The sequence below is a fragment of the Canis lupus genome, chromosome 5 (assembly GCF_048164855.1).
Source record: "Canis lupus baileyi chromosome 5, mCanLup2.hap1, whole genome shotgun sequence".
NCBI classification, from domain to species: Eukaryota; Metazoa; Chordata; class Mammalia; order Carnivora; family Canidae; genus Canis; species Canis lupus.
In genome coordinates this window covers 70,510,870-70,526,433 of record NC_132842.1, presented here as the reverse complement: position 1 = coordinate 70,526,433, position 15,564 = coordinate 70,510,870, and the positions used below count along the sequence as shown (strand labels likewise).

General features: G+C 52.5%; 1 protein-coding gene across 2 annotated transcripts in view; it reads right to left on the bottom strand.

Annotated features, from left to right (window-relative positions):
* Positions 1-3,923: 3,923 nt before the first annotated feature.
* Positions 3,924-15,564, bottom strand: part of NKAIN1 (sodium/potassium transporting ATPase interacting 1) — a 39,985-nt gene continuing 28,344 nt past the window's right edge. Inside the window, exons 2-8 of one of the 2 annotated variants that reach the window (XR_012031599.1) lie at positions 8,982-9,119; positions 7,483-7,563; positions 6,020-6,217; positions 5,264-5,324; positions 4,920-5,016; positions 4,556-4,637; positions 3,924-4,411 (exon numbers count right to left, since the gene is read on the bottom strand). Coding sequence is in view for 1 of the 2 variants with exons in the window: in XM_072827400.1 (XP_072683501.1) it covers positions 4,402-4,411; positions 4,556-4,637; positions 5,264-5,324; positions 6,020-6,217; positions 7,483-7,563; positions 8,982-9,119 (570 nt within the window). In the remaining variant the exon portion in view is untranslated. The remainder of the gene's footprint in view (positions 4,412-4,555; positions 4,638-4,919; positions 5,017-5,263; positions 5,325-6,019; positions 6,218-7,482; positions 7,564-8,981; positions 9,120-15,564) is intronic. The other variant, XM_072827400.1, reaches the window with a different exon arrangement.

Below are 15,564 nucleotides of genomic sequence, written 5' to 3'. Positions count from 1 at the left end.
TATATATATATATATATCACATCTTTATCCATTCATCAGTTGACGGACATTTGGGCTCTTTCCATAATTTGGCTAATGTTGATAATGCTGCTAAAAACTTCAAATTAGTATTTTTGTATCCTTTGGATAAATACCTAGTAGTGCAATTGCTAGGTCGTAGGATAGCTCTATTTTTAATTTTTTGAAGAACCTCCATACTCTTTTCCAGAGTGGCTGCACCAGTTTGCATTTCCACCAACAATGTAAAAAGAGTTCCCCTTCTCCACATCCTCACCGACAGGTGCTTCCTGTGTTATTAATTTTAGTCATTCTGATTGGTGTGAAATGATAGCTCATTGTAGTTTTGATTTGCATTTTCCTGATGATGAGTGATGTTGAGCATCGTTTCATGTGTCTGTAGGTCTTTTCCGGAAAAATGTCTACCCATGTCTTTGGCCCATTTTTTAATAGATTAATTATTTTTGGGGTGTTGAGATTTATAAGTTCTTTATGTTTCTTGGATACTAATCCTTTATCAGATATGTCATTTGCAAATATCTTCTCCCCTAAAGACAGCTCTAACAGAATAGCTTCTGCTCAAAATCCTTCTGTAGCTCCCACTGACATCACTCAGGCCGATGCGTTCTGATTTGACATCAGGGCTGCTATGACCTGGATACAACTCCTAGTCTGGAAGGTAGAATAATGGCTCCCAAAGGTGTCTACATTCTAACCCTTGGCATGTGTGAATGTGTTACATGGCTAAAGGGACTTTCAGATGGGGAGGTTATCCCAGATTATCTGGTTGGGCCCAGTCTAATGATAGGAGCCCATAAAAGTGGAGACCCTTTCATGGTTGTGGTGGAGATGTGGGTAGAGATAGAAGGAGGGTCAGAGAGATATGACATTGCTGGCTTTGAAGATGGAGGAAGGGGCCATGAGCCAAGAAATGCAGGTAGACTTTGTATTGTTTGAAGACACTAATGTTGTGGTAATCTATGACAGCAATAGGAAACTAATACATTTCCCATCAAAGATCAAAGCTTCCTCCAACCAGTTTGTCCCTGGCTATTCCTCCCCCCAACACCACGTGTTCTCCTTCCTCCACATCTCTGCTCATGCTATCGTCCCTGTCCAGATGGCCTCTCACCTGAGCTCTTATTGACAACTGTCTTTCAGGGACACCTGGGTGGCTTAGCAGTTTGGCGCCTGCCTTTGGCCCGGGGCGTGATCCTGGAGTCCCTGGATCAAGTCCTGCATTGGGCTCCCTGCATGGAGCCTGCTTCTCCTCCCTCTGCCTGTGTTTCTGCCTCCCCACCCCCCGATCTCTCATGAATAAATAAAATATTTTTTAAAAACTGCCTTTCACTCCACCCTGTCCTCAGCACTGACCACCTGCCAGCAGCATTCACCCTTCTGTGGCCCAACCCGTGGGCTCCCCACTAAACCATAAACTCCTTGAAGGTGATGTCTGTGATTACTTTCCTCTGAACTCCATGACCAGGAGTGCTCCACAGAGGTTTGTGGAATGAACCTGAGGCATCTTGCGTAGACCCTCTGCTTCTTAGCTGCTAGCCACATTGGGATTACCTGGAAATCTTAACACAAGTCCTAATACTACCAAATCACCAGGGAAGAATGGGAAGTAGCTCCACAGGTTATTATTGGGGGATGGTTTCCAAGATTCAGAGTTAGGTAGAAGAAGCAGGAGGAAGTTGAAGATTGAGTAGAGCATGTTGCCATTCATGTGAAAAGGGGAAAAAATATTTATGTAAGCTAACAGAGAATTCTCTATGTTTAGAAAGACATGAAAAATAGGTAAAATAGGTAATAAGACATAAACCCCTGTGACTTTCTGAATTCTGTACCATATATATATGGTACCCAGTCACAAAAGTAAATAAAATTTCGAATATCCAAAATACTGATTCTGGCTGTTATTGCCAGAAAAGATCCAGGATGTCCCAGGAATCTGCATCTAAAGCACCGTCCGCCAGCTCATTCTAAGTCAGGAACTGAACTGTCAGGAAGAGGGCAGAGTTGAGATGCAAAGGGTATTTGGAAGCATAAACTTATGATCCACTTAATCAGAAAAATAGGTAGAAAGCTCTCCAGGGGATTGTGAGCCAGGTTTGGGAATCTACTGATTTAGCCCCACCTCTGCATTTTATGGATGAGAGAAGAGAAGAAGAAGGGCACCTGGGTGGCTCAGTTGGTTAAGCGTCTGCCTTTGTCTCACATCATGATCCCAGGGTCCTGGGATGGAACCCCACGTCAGGCTCCCTGCTCAGCTTCTCCCTCTGCCCCTCCCTCTCCTCATGCTTGTGTTCTTTCTCTCTGAAATAAGTAAATATTTTTTAAAGAGAGAGAGAGAGGGAGAGTGACTTCCCAAAGCTACACAGCCAGTCAGAAGCATAGGCCATTACCCCAGGAATGACAGTGACATTGACTCTCAGCCCCTGCTCACCCTCAAGCAGGGACCCTGCTGACTCACTCAAAGGGCAGGAGGAAGAGAATGACAGAGAAGAAAACACCATCTTTAATCAACCCACCTGCACAGAAACAAGGGTACAGTCCCTGCCTTGCAAGGTCCCAGTGGGAAAAGAACTTGGTCCCCTCGCAAAAACCATCTTATAAAAACAAAAGGCTTCAAAGCACCAGTGGCTAAACCCGTTGAATATAAAGGAGGCTGGGGGTGGGGGTGGGAGGTGAGGGCTGGAGGCAGAAGGTGGCCCAGTGGCAGGATAGCAGCCAGGTCCAAAGGGGGCTGCCCCCTTCTTGAGCTGAACCCCTAGCTACCTGGGCAGACTATATGGGACCGCAGTGCCCGGGGTGACCAGTGGAACTCCTGGGGCTGGCTCCTTAGCACAGCACTGCAGATGGGATGGTGTGGTGTGGTCCTAGCTCAGGATAGTTTGGCCTTAGATGGTAGGGACTGCTAGACCTGATGGCAGAGAGCAAGGAATGGAGTGTCACCACGGGCTCAGGTGTACAAACCATCTGTGTTTCCTTCCAGTTCCCCCACGCCTCCTGCCCTCTCTTCTAACCCAGGGCCACTCCTGTTTCACAGACTGGGAAGCTGAGACCTGACCCTCCTGCCCTTGGACTCATGGTCAGTGCACAGCAAGTATGGTCCTCAGGGGTGTCTGTGGAAGGAGATGGTGAGAATGAGCTCTCATCTCTGTTTGCTTTCAAGGGTTCTGGCCCTCTTGGCTCCGCACCACGACGCACACTCCCAGCCTGCCTCTTCAAGAACTCCTTCTGGGCTTGTTAGAGGTTTCTCTTGGAACTGAAGTGGTCACAAACGCTAGTGATCTTTGAAAGTTTTCCATTCTGGAACCACAAGTCTTCCAACTGGAGAGGTGGATGGAGCCATCAGGGGTTGGTGGAGTTGCTGAGGGGATAGGGGATCATGACTGCAGCAGACTCGGCCTCAGGGACCTGGAAGGGGGTGGCGTGGCTGAGATATGCTCCCCCTACCCCTGCCCATGCGCCATTACTGGAATGAGCTTGAAAGATTTGCCAAAGATGGACAGGGGCCGAGTCTAGGAGGGCTTCCCTGTGGGTCTTGCTGAATTCAGGGCTCTAGGCTCTGTTCATCTGGTTCCCAACAGGAGAACAGGTGTATTGCTTCAAGAGAGGCGCTGACAAGTGGTGGTCATGGTGGCGGATGGTGAGTGTGATGTAGATCACATGAGTTCTAGTGTCCCAGCTGGACGGGGGTTTGGAAATGGGATTCAGAGACCAGACACTGGGTTTTGGAGTCTGAAACCACAGAAGGTACACTGTGTTCAAGGCCTGCCTCCACCAAAAGCCTTGCTGTGTGGCCTCAAGCAAATCGCTTCCTATCTCCGGGCCTCAGTTTCCATTACTCTAAAATGGGAATTATAATCTCAGCCTAGCCCGGGGAATTAAGAGTCGAATGAAAAGGCTAGAAAGCTCCATCTGCTAAGAGATTATTTTAATTGAGGGAAACTGAGGCCCAGAGAGGGCAAGGGCCTTGCCGGATGTCCCACAGCGAGCCCGTGAGGGAGCTGCAGGTGGAACCCAGGACTCCTCCTAGTTCACAGTAACTCCCCCCAGGGCTGGCGAAGGCCATTTCTCGCTGGACAAGGGGCCGGAAGTGGGGTCAAGGGTTTCGAAAGGGAGAGGCTGGAGAAGGGAGGGAGGCCCCGGCGCACGCCAAGGCTGAGATAAAAAAAATACAAAGCCCGCGATCCCCTCCCCGCCCGGCCCCCCAGGGGCCCGCCGCGCCCCTGGAGTCGGGCCGCGGGTCCCTCCGAGTCCGCGTCCGCGTCCGCGCAGACCCGGCCGGCGCAGGCTGCAGTCGGTCCGCGAGCCGCCAGGGGGCGCGCCTGCCACCGGCCCGAGCGCGCCCAGCCGCCGCCGTCCAGCCCGTGGGCGCGGGACTCCGGCCAGAAGCTACCCCGACCTGCAGGAAACAAAGGCAGGTTAGGGAGGTGGACCCTGAAGGTCCGCGGGCAGAGGGGTCCGGCTGCCCTCCGCGCTGCCCCCTCCCCCTTCTGCCCCGACGGGACGCCCCAGTCCCTCCACCCCGCCCCAAGCCATGACCCACGTGTACAGAGGCTGCAGTTGTAAATGCGACGTCTTCTGGGGCGCCTGGTATCCGTAGGAGTCAAAGCCACCGATGAAGTCAACTGCGGAAGGGGAGGTGGCGCATAGTTAGGGATGGGCCTGTGGGGTAAGAGTTATGGGAGGCTGGGTCCTGAAAAGGAAGTATCTGAGGGCCAGACCGCCCCTCGCCCCCCCCCCCGCCCCTACAGGGTCTTAGGGCGGGGCTCTGCAGCCCCATCCTGAGAGTCCGACCTATGCGGGAGCTCAGCCTGAGCGGGCCGAAGCCCAAGTGGATGGAGAGCAGGGGAGGGGGGGCGAGGCGTCCTTTCAGGGAGCAGGGCCTGCGCCACTTAAGGGGGCAAGACCTCGGAGGTGGGGGTGGAGGGTAGAGCGGGGATGCGACTGGGCACGGCAGGTGCTTGGTAGGGGCGAGCCTCGTGGAGCAAACTCCGAGGGCGCAACCTAAGAGGAGTGGGTAGAGAGCAGCGCTGCAGCCTGCACTGGGCACCTGGGTGTCTGGGTGACAGCCCGGGCCGCGCTGGCCGCGCAGACCCCCCCCCTCCGCCGCCCCTTCACCCCCACCAAGAGGGGCCAGTTGGCCAACCCCCGGCTCCCTCCCGCCTAGGCCGCGCGGGGCTCTGTCCAGGGTGCTGAAGGCACGGGTGGTGCGTGGCCAGGCTTCCCCGTTCCCGAGGGGCTGGGCACTCACAGCTGTCCTCCTCCTCCAGGAACACTTTGCTCACGTAGCAGGCGAACACGAAGCCAAACAGCTGGGGGTGGAAGGAAAGAAGACAGAGACTCTTCCTCCACCCCCTGCCTGGCCGGGCCCAGCAGGATGGGAGGACGGGGTGGGCTAGGATGAAGGCCAACTCGGAACAGCTTCAAGTTAAATGACTGGGCCTTACAGTCAAACACAGCTGGCTCCATTCTCTGTTCTGCGAGTGGACTTGGACCAGTCATTATTTTATCTTTTTGAGCCTCGTTTTTCCCAGCCGGACTTGGACAATAGTTTACTGACTTAAGAGGAAAGAGGATTATGTGGTTTTGGGTGTGTGGAGTGCTGAGGCCAAGACTGGGAACTATATTACTATCTTGAGGCCACTCTTCTACTCTCACAACTCTACACAGCTGATGTGGTCACGCCTTTCTGTGAATAAGCATATAAGCTTGGAGAGGGCAAGTGACTTGTCCGAGGTCACACAGTGGATACACTGGAAACTGGGTTGACTCACAGTCTGACTCATTCTATTCATTCAACTTGCTCATCCTGGAATAGGGGCTGTCGCACGAGTGAAGGGAGGAGATACAAAATGTGAAGATGGATGGAGCCAGGCAGAGGCACAGGCAGGCTGGAAGGTCTAGGTTCTCCCCTTTTTAACTAGAGCTAAACAAAGGGGTTGAGGCAGACTCCACCTCTGGGGGTCTGTGGGCTAGGTGTGGGGGGGACGAGGGCAGGAGGACTCACAGCCAGGAAGATCTGCAGGGCACTGCTGAGTGCTTCGATGTAGGGATAGTCAAGCAGGCAGCCGGTGACAGAGATGACATGATGGTCTTCCAGGGCCAGGCGGGAGTTCAGGACAGGGGTCACCAGGCAGCCTGGCCCATTCTCCATCCACCAGGAGCGATGCAGGGACGTGTTGAAGGTCATGATGAAGTCCCGGTCCTGGGGGCAGAGGGGCCTAGGATACTGAGCTGGGGCCAGGGGTGGGGGGCATCTTCCCCAGGCCCCAGGAAACCATATAAGATCTATGTCACACCTGGACTGTTGTGACAGCCTCCTCTCCTGGCTGGATTTGTAGGGCATGGAGGGAGTCTGTTTCTGCATGTCTATATTTGGCCAGTAGGTGGCGCTTGATGACTATGTAGGTCTCACCGTTCCATCAGAGATGGAAGGGGCTGGCTGACCCACACGAGCCCCAAAGTTTCAGGGATGCAAGGGACACTAACAGGGACCAAGTCTAGTTTCCCAGCCAGGGGTGAAATCCTCAATGTCGACATCTTCACAGCCCTTCAGTCTCTCCACTGCTCTCTGGGTGTGGCCCCGGGGCAAACCTGCCCTCTCTAGCCCTTGGTACCCCCCACCAAAGTAGAGAAGGGGCTGGCCTAGATCAGAGGTTCTCACCCACAGCTCGAATCTCTGTTTATCGATCCATTCACTCATGCAGCCTGTTAATAAATATTCACTGAGTGCTGTCCAGGTGCCAAGTGCTGCTGAGATATATAATCTCATTTCATCCCCTCAGCAACCACACAAAGTGGTTATCTGTGCTTAGACAGGAAAACTCAAGCTCAGAGAGGGTAAGCCATTTGCTCAAGGTCACACAGCTTGGAAATGTTGGAGCTGGGATTTAGATCTAGCAGAACTTACAAAGCCAATGCTCTCATTCATAATTTTTCCCTTCTTTATATACTAGTAATAGAAGTTGTGTCCTCTGGGCTTGCTCTTCCACAAGCTAAAAACTTCCCCCTTCTTCAATAGTTCTGCATGAGACCTGGTCCATTCAATTGTCCCCAGTGTACTTCATCCCTTCCCCTTCTGAAAATATTGATCAGAACTGGACTCAAATCTTTGTGGCCTAAGCAGTACAAAATGCACAGCATTTTCACCTCCCCTGTACTGAACACGTGTGGGGCACTTGTTAGGGCCACTAAAGTGATTGGTTTCTACTGAGCCTGTGAACAAGTGGGACCCCAGCCCATTCTCACCCAGATGGCCCTTTAGTCTTATCTGCTCCATCATTTGTTTCTGAGGAGTGCAGAAGAGGCCAGAAACAAAAAAGTGGGGGTAAGTCTGGGGAGTACAGATTATTCGGGTGTGTGGAGGGAGGTCTCATCAAGAGATGATGCCCGGACCAAACTAGGAGCCCCTGTGTAGGAGACAGGAACGGTCAGGCTCTGCCCTCTGGCATTGCCAGGCCTGAGGCTTACCTGGGACAGCTGTCCAACCTCCAGGTAGAAGCAGATGATAAATGCATTCCAGCCGACCCAGAGCACCAGCCAGGCTGCATACTGGGGAAAGGAGAGGTGGGATCAGGGTGGGCCTGGGGGAGTGTGGATGGGGCGCGTCAATGGAGATAGAGCTCAGGGACTGAGGAGACCTTTGCAGGGGAAATTATGACACTATCTCACTCAGAGAGCACTTTAGAGTTTAAAATCATTTTTACATCTGTTTGGTCCTTACAACAGCCCTGCATGGAAGGCCCTGTCCTTTCTCTAAAGATAACTAATGTAAGCCCTAGAGGGGAGGTTGAAGTTTTCCAAGATCACACAGCTAGGCAGAGAAAGGGCTGCTATTCAAGCTCCAGTCCTCTGGCAGCTAATCCGATGCCTTTTGCAGAGAACAACAGACAAGCCTGGCTCCGCAGAGCCGGAGTGGAGCTGGGTATTTCCACCCAAGTCCTGTGCCTGCCAATTCCAGTGCGGTCACCCGCCAGACAACGAAATCCTCAGGGGTGAGGAAACTAGACTTGGTCCCTGAGTGCCTGGGGCTTTCCTGAGAGCTGGAGAGCACGCTCCCATCCCAGGTGAGGCAGAGCTTTGGAAGGGCCCTGTTCACCCGGCTTCTGGAAGCTCAGCCTGTGGGAGGTGGGAGGAGCCCAAGAATGAGCCGGAGAGGGCTCTGGCGGGAGCGTGGCAAAACATGTCATTGATATCACGGGTGTCAAGCATTTATGTAGTAAGGCTACTGAAAAGCCTTTTCCCTCAAAAGAGGCATGTGAATGGGTCACTGAGGGAGAACAGGGAGAAGGGTGGGCCCAGCTGAAAACAGGAGTTTAACAGAGACCATCAAGGCCCCAGGCTTGGAAAGAGGAAGCAGGAGGATGGAGCCAGGGACATGATCCCCTCCTGGGATGGGAGCACAGGAGACACTGGCCTCAAAGCCACACTGGCCACTCTAGCCCATGTTCTTGATGAACAGGAAAGGACGTAGACCAATCCAGCCTTCTTAAAGCAACCTGAGAAGCTAAAGATGAAGTCTGTCCCTCCACTGGCTTACTGAGGCAGCGTGGCCATGTATCGGGAGCCTTCGCTATGGATCTGATGTTCTCATCCTGCCACTTTTTAGCTGTGTGACCTTAGGAAGCCTCATAACCTCTCTGAGCCTCATTTCCCTGTCTGGAAAATGGAGACGGTAAGATATACCTCGCAGGGCTGTTGTAAAGATAAGTAAAACATGCGAAACTCTTAGCAGTGTGCTTGGCACGTGGTAGGCACTCACTACATGGCAGAGCTGGTTAATATTTGGATTTTCCCCTAGGAAATTCTTCAGGGAGAATATCAGCCTTGTCTCCCTGCTGAGCAGAGAAGCATTGGGATTTGAGCCAGGCCGGAGCTAAGACAGAGCAGGGGGCTGGGCACCCAGGGTAGGGGGCAGTTCTGGCTGGATGAACAGTGGGGGTGGATGGGAGGGGCCAAGTGAGCCATACCAGAATGAGGTACCGCGAGCGGTACTGCACGGTGCCAAAGATGCCCAGGATGACTGCCATGATGTGCAGGAAGTTGGCTAAGATAGGAGCCCACTGGTAGCCCAAGAAGTCAAAGATCTGCCGCTCCAGCGCAGCTACCTGTGGGAAAAAGCAGGCTGAGGCCAAGGTCACCGCCCAAAGGGGAAGGACAGGCACTCCTCCTTGACCTTGAGGAGCAGATGACACCATTTACCATGGTATCGAGCCACCATGGCCCGACTGGACACAAGTCTCAGAGCCATCCCGGCCCCACCAGACTACAGGGATCTGGGGAGATGGAAGCAAGTCTGTGGGGATGAACTGAGACAGCCCCGATCATCACTTTGGGGATAGCTAACAGGAGAAGGGAGCAGGGTTCAGCACTCCTTCCTCCCTGCCAAGAGGCCCTCCCCACTAGCACCCCTGCCCCCTGTGGGGCTCTGAGCGGGTAGAGTTAGGATCCAGACTGCCTCCCCCACCCCTGGCCAAGGGCCAAGCCCTGGCCCTGAAGGGCCCAGGAGAGTCCCTGGGCCTGAGTCACCTCTTCCAAGGACTCCTCTCTGGAAGTCCTGGCCCGTGGAATCCGTGTGCTGCAGAGAAAGGGATTTTTTTTACTTCCCTTCCCCAGGGTAGCTGCAGTAGGTTGCAAAATTGCCCTCAAGGTCTTTCTCTCCCTTTTTCCATGCTCTTTGGCAGTAGCCTCCCACACGAACACTGTGCTTGGTCATGTCGCTTGCTTTGCCCGATGGGACTTTAGCAAGCACAGTGCAAGTGAAGACCCAAAAGAAATGCTTGTCCACTGGAGCTCGCCTACTTGCTACACTTGTAACACAGAGGACACTATGTGAAAGAGCCCCTGTGACCTGCTGGAGGGTGATAGGAGAACCAAACACTCCGCCCCCCTCCCCCCCACCGCCAGATGACAGCCCACCAACCATCAGACACATGAGGGAGGCCACTGTAGATCATTCCAGTGCTAGCCAACCCACCAACTGGCCAAAAACACATAGCCAGACCAGAAGAATCATCCATCGGACCTACAGAATCAAGAGCTAAATAAAATGATTGTTCTAAACTGCTGCTGGGCAGCACAGGTGGCTCAGTGGTTTAGCGCCACCTTCGGCCCAGGGTGTGATCCTGGAATCCTGGGATCAAGTCCCACGTCGGGCTCCCTGCGTGGAGCCTGCTTCTCCCTCTGCCTGTGTCTCTGCCTCTCTCTCTCCCTGTGTCTCTCATGAATAAATAAATAAAATCTTTTTAAAATAATTTAAAAAAATAAACTGCTGCTATGGAATAGTTTGTTACCCAGCAAAAGCGAGCTGATATAGGACTCAATCAACACTCTCTTGCCAGGAACTCCTGGCTCAATGTTTCAGCTGATACAGCTGAGAACTAAAGTGCCAATGACATCATTACTGACTGTCCAATACCTCTTCTCCTGGTGAAAGAATGCATCTCTTTGTGTGTGTGTTTTTTTTTAAAGATTTTATTTATTGTATTCATGAGAGATCAGAGAGAGAGGCAGAGACATAGCAAAGGGAGAAGCAGGCTCCCCATAGAGACCCTGGGATCACACCCTGAGCCAAAAGCAGACTCTAAACCACTGAGCCACCCAGGCGACCCGAACCCATCTCTCTGTTTTGGGAATCACTCCCAGACTTTTAGTCCATGTGGCTTGGGTGGGGCTGAGCCCACCTCTAATTTCAGCAGTGGGCTCATGACCAAGTCCTAACCAAATAATCGACACACAGGGATCTGTTCAGGGCTGGGCACTTGTCCTGCACCCTGTTCCTGAGAGTCACCCTGGAAAGTTGCTAGAGCAACTGGGGCAGATACTATCTGCCAGGGTATCTGAATGGGTAGAGTGTCACCTGGAGCTGTTGGTGGCCGTCTTTGCCATCTCAGAGGGACAACGTGCTTGAGGAGGAAGCCAAAGCTAAGGGACAGAGAGGGAAGAGTGAACAAGCAAGGGGAATGTCCAGGTCACATCGTTGTAGGTCTGAGGATCTAGAAAATGCCGAAAATGAATCTTCCCTCCTTGTAATCATGATTTCTGTCATTTGCAACCAAAACTCCTGATTAAAAAAGAAGGGGAGAGAAGAGGATCTGGCTGGGAAGGGATAGGGAAGATTCTGATCGAGAAGATCCCAGAAGCCGTTTTCCTAGCAGGGAGGCAGGAGGAGGTGGAGCTGATGCTACCACCACCCAGATGGCAAGGCGTGGGCAGAGACCCAGGAAGCTGCAGGCCCAGCCCTGGCACCCACCCACCTGGCACCAGCCTGCCTCTTGTTGGTGACTCCTCTTGTGGGGCCCTGAAGATTGTAAAGAGCTTTCCAAGTTCATCCCTCACTGGATACTCCTTGGCAGAGAGGCAGAGCTGAGATCATTATCTCATTCTCAAGAAAGAGATCATGAGGCTCAGAGAAAGGAAGTGACTTGCCCAAGGTCACACAGCAGGTAGGTGGCAGAGCCAGGCAGTCATTCTGCTCTTCTCTGCCACCTGGCCCATCTTGGCACCAACACCCCATCATCTTTCTCTGTTGGCACAGGCCTGGGAGTTAAGAGGTGTGGGTTCTGGCTGAGAGTCTGACAGACTCCTGGGTGACCAGACCACCTTCCCCACGGAGTCTCAAGCTCCTTCTTTTGTACGTAAGAGGCCACTGGACTATAGGACCTCTAAGGGCCCTTCCAGCTTTGATTCCAGCTGACCGTGGGGGAGACACTCCTCAGGTTGCTTCCTGCTCCCAACAGCTCCTGCCTGGCTTCTGCTCTTCTCCTCTCACCTCGAATCTGCCAGGCCTTGGGGAGCCTTGGGGTGGTTTGGGGCCCACTTGATGTTCTCAACTCAGCTGGCACCTGGTCCTGGCAGGGAGGCTGCCACCAGAGGATGGAGGAAGTGGCTGAGACAGACTTGCCCAGGCTCATGGTGTAGCTGGGAAGACATCTCACCTGGATATGCCTACCTACAGTATGGTATCACCCTGGCCTGCCCCTGGCCCTTGCTCCAACCCCTCTGGGTTCTCGGGGACCTCACTGAGAAAGTAGGCAGGGGGATAGTTACCACGAAAAGCTTTGGAGTCACTAAAATTCAGGTTCAAATTGCAGCTCTGTGTGACTTAGTTTGAGTTACTTTCCCTCTCTGAGACTATTTCTTCAGCTGTAAATAGGGAAGGCGATCCTTCCCCCAAGAAGTTGTTGTGAGGATACAGAGACATCACATAGACTAACAGACAACTAGATGTAATAAAAGGTGGCTCATTAGTAGAAGACTCAACAGTGGGAGCTTCTTAGTTGGGCACCGAAGGCTTGCTAGGAGCTGGCCCACACCTTTATCCCCAGCCAGCTCCTGCCCCCTTAAGGGGCTGAAATGACAGTTGAAGTCCTGCCTTCATTTCCCTTTTCCTATATGCAAGTCCTCCTTGGTCTTCAAAGTATACCACTATTCCCTCCTTTCTAGGAAGACCTCTCTGACTGGCCCAAGGAGCTGGCTCTTTCCCCACTGAAAATGGATCTGATCCCTGGCAGGCATCACTCCGGCCCCCCTCCACCCTCCTCCATCCTTGTTCATAGAGCATGTGGTCTGCGTCAGGTCCCCTGCTGGCTTGGCATGCAGAAGGGAATAGGCTGTGGTCCCTACCCTATGGGAACTCAGAGTCTAGTAAGGGAAGAGTGACAGTCACAAACCAGTGTAGTGAGTGGGGTCACCCAGACCTGAATGCTGCTGTCTCCCTGCCAGTGCTGAAAGCAAAGATAGATTTAAGTCCATGTATATACATTTTTTATTTTAATTTAATTTTAATTTTTTTTAAAATTATTTATTTATTCATGTGAGACACACAGAGAGAGACAGAAACACAGGCAGAGGGAGAAGCAGGCTCCTCACAGGGAGCCTGATGCAGGACTCAATCCCCAGACCCGGGATCATGCCCTGAGCCAAAGGCAGACGCTCAACCCCTAAGCCACCCAGGCGTCCCTTTTCAAATTTTTAAAAACTTTAAAATTTTTAAAAACATTTATTTATTCATTCAAGAGAGAGAGAGGGAGGGGGTAGAGAGTCTTTTTTTAAATTTTTATTTATTTATGATAGTCACAGAGAGAGAGAGAGAGAGAGGCAGAGACATAGACAGAGGGAGAAGCAGGCTCCACGCACCGGGAGCCCGACGTGGGATTCGATCCCGGGTCTCCAGGATTGCGCCCTGGGCCAAAGGCAGGCGCTAAACCACTGGGCCACCCAGGGATCCCGGGGTAGAGAGTCTTAAGCACAGAGCTCAATACGGAGCTCGATCTCATGACCCTGAGATTATGACCTGAGCTGAAACCAAAAGTCGGCCACTCATTCGACTATGCCACCCAGCACCCCCCAACTTTTTTTTAAAAGTGAACTCTATACCCAACATGGGGCTCCAACCCACATCCCTGAGATCAAGTCCTATGTTCTAACCGACTGAGCCAGCCAGGCGCCCCTCCATATATACTTTTTGAGATTCTGCGTCTTAAAAATAATCTCAATTCTAGAGTTATTTTTTATTAGAAAACCAAGTCAGATATTCCAGAACTTCTGCTTGTGCAGCTGTGATTTGTGGCTAATTAACAAATAAAGAACAAACAATTAGGAGGAATATCTTCCCCATCTGGTTGCACCACTTAGAACAATAATCTGAGGGCTGCAGTGACTGTAAATCCTAGTGGGCCTTGCTGTGTCTTGTTAGTTTGTTGGGAGGAATAGCATGGAGACAACGGCAGCCTCCTTTGCAAAAATTTCAAGTGCACATGCACTAAAGGAAAAACTGACTCTGGGCTTTTTGTTTGTTTGTTTTTAACCTGGTCAGCCTGTAAACCAGGTCTTGAGTCTCTCTCCTCGGTGGGCCAGGACCAGGACAGAGCTCCTGTTGGCAGCTGATGTGGCCTCCTGCCTGATGGAGGAGGCGGGCCACCACCCCTGTCCAAGTGCTTTTTCTTTGCATTGTTGTTTTGTGTTTTGTTTTAAGTAGGCTCCACAGCAGCGTGGAGCCCAACATGGGGCCTGAACTCATGACCCTGAGATCAAGACTTGAACGGAGATCAAGAGTTGGAGGCTTAACCGGCTGAACCACTTGGGTCCCCAGTAGTATGGTTTTTCTAAAACACAGAACTGGTTGAGTCACTCTGTCATCAGGGCAGCCCACAGAGCCTGGGGTAATCCTGGAGGAGGCCTTGGGCCTGCCAATGTCCCCCGAGAAGCAGGATGGGTGGCCTGACCATCCCAGAGTGACAATGAGAACAAGTCACCCATATTCTGTCTGGATCTGTCTAGACCTAAGGGGTAAGTCCCACGTGCCTGCCCCTCAGCCCTCTCCACCCTCCTCAAGGCCCTGTGCTGCTTTGCCTCACCCACCCGCCCTGCCCCTACCCCTTTCACGAGCCCTTCCAAACCAGCCTGTGCCCCTAAAAGCCTCAGCTCCTTCCCCAAGAGGTCCCCCTCCCTTACGTTTTGCACTCAAGGATGGTACTTTCTCTGTGCTCTTCTCATATCCCTGTTCCTCGGGCCCAAGGGTGAAGTGAGATCCCCTGGGGTCCCTAAGTTGCTTGCAGAACTGGACAACGCTGTGCCCCTGGGGCTCAGGCCTTGTGGCTATTCCACTTCCTTCACCACTGACTTTGTCATCCATTCGCCTCTGGGTCCTGCCCTGCCCTGCCCTGAAAGTGAGTTTCATCCCTGCATCATCCTGGTTGCCTTTGACATCATCCAGGGGCCACCCCCTTCCAGCAGCTCAACCTCTCAACTCTCAAACACCGTTCCCATGTCCTTTCCCTCCATTTCTCCTCCTCCACGGCCACGGCCACGGTATGGACTGTGGCATCACCACAGCTGCCCGCCTTCAAAGTCACCAATTTGACAGCCCCTGTTGGACCACTCCAGCTTGCTTCCCAACATCCCTGATGGTGATGGTGAAGACCCGGGCCCAGTGCCTCAGGTGCCCTGCCTCTCACCCTCCACCCCTCCCATTCCCTGGTTCCTCACATCACAGCTGGGCTTGCTGGGACCACACGATGCTTCCTCACTTGCACATGAGCTTCTCCTGGAATCCAAGCTCTCATACCGGCTGCCTTTCCATCACACCTGTCAGGAAAAGCCCACACCTGCACAAACCCAATTAACGATTTTCTCCCCACTTGCAAAACAGCCAAGTGCTGCTAGAGAAAGTCACCCCCCAGGCAGACAAAGTGCAGGACAGATGCAGATCCTTAATCACCAGCTCTGAGCGACCCCTGCTGCCCCACAACTAGGCTTCTCTGGGGAACTCCCTTTCTCCAGACTGTTTCAGATCGGCCTCACTGTCCTTGACCCTCCTACCCCTGCAGCCTCATCTCAGAGGACCCGGCCTCTGCCTCCCCAGGCTGCCCCCTCCCCTGACCACTGCCTCCACCTACACTCTGGACCCCATCTCCTGTCTTCTCAGGAACTCCCACCATCCTCAGACTCTTCTTGCCTGTACCTCAACCTCTTCCTCCTCCCAAGATACTTCTCACTGGCTCCTAAACACACTCAAGCCACTTTATTGAAAAATCATAATAATAAAAGAAA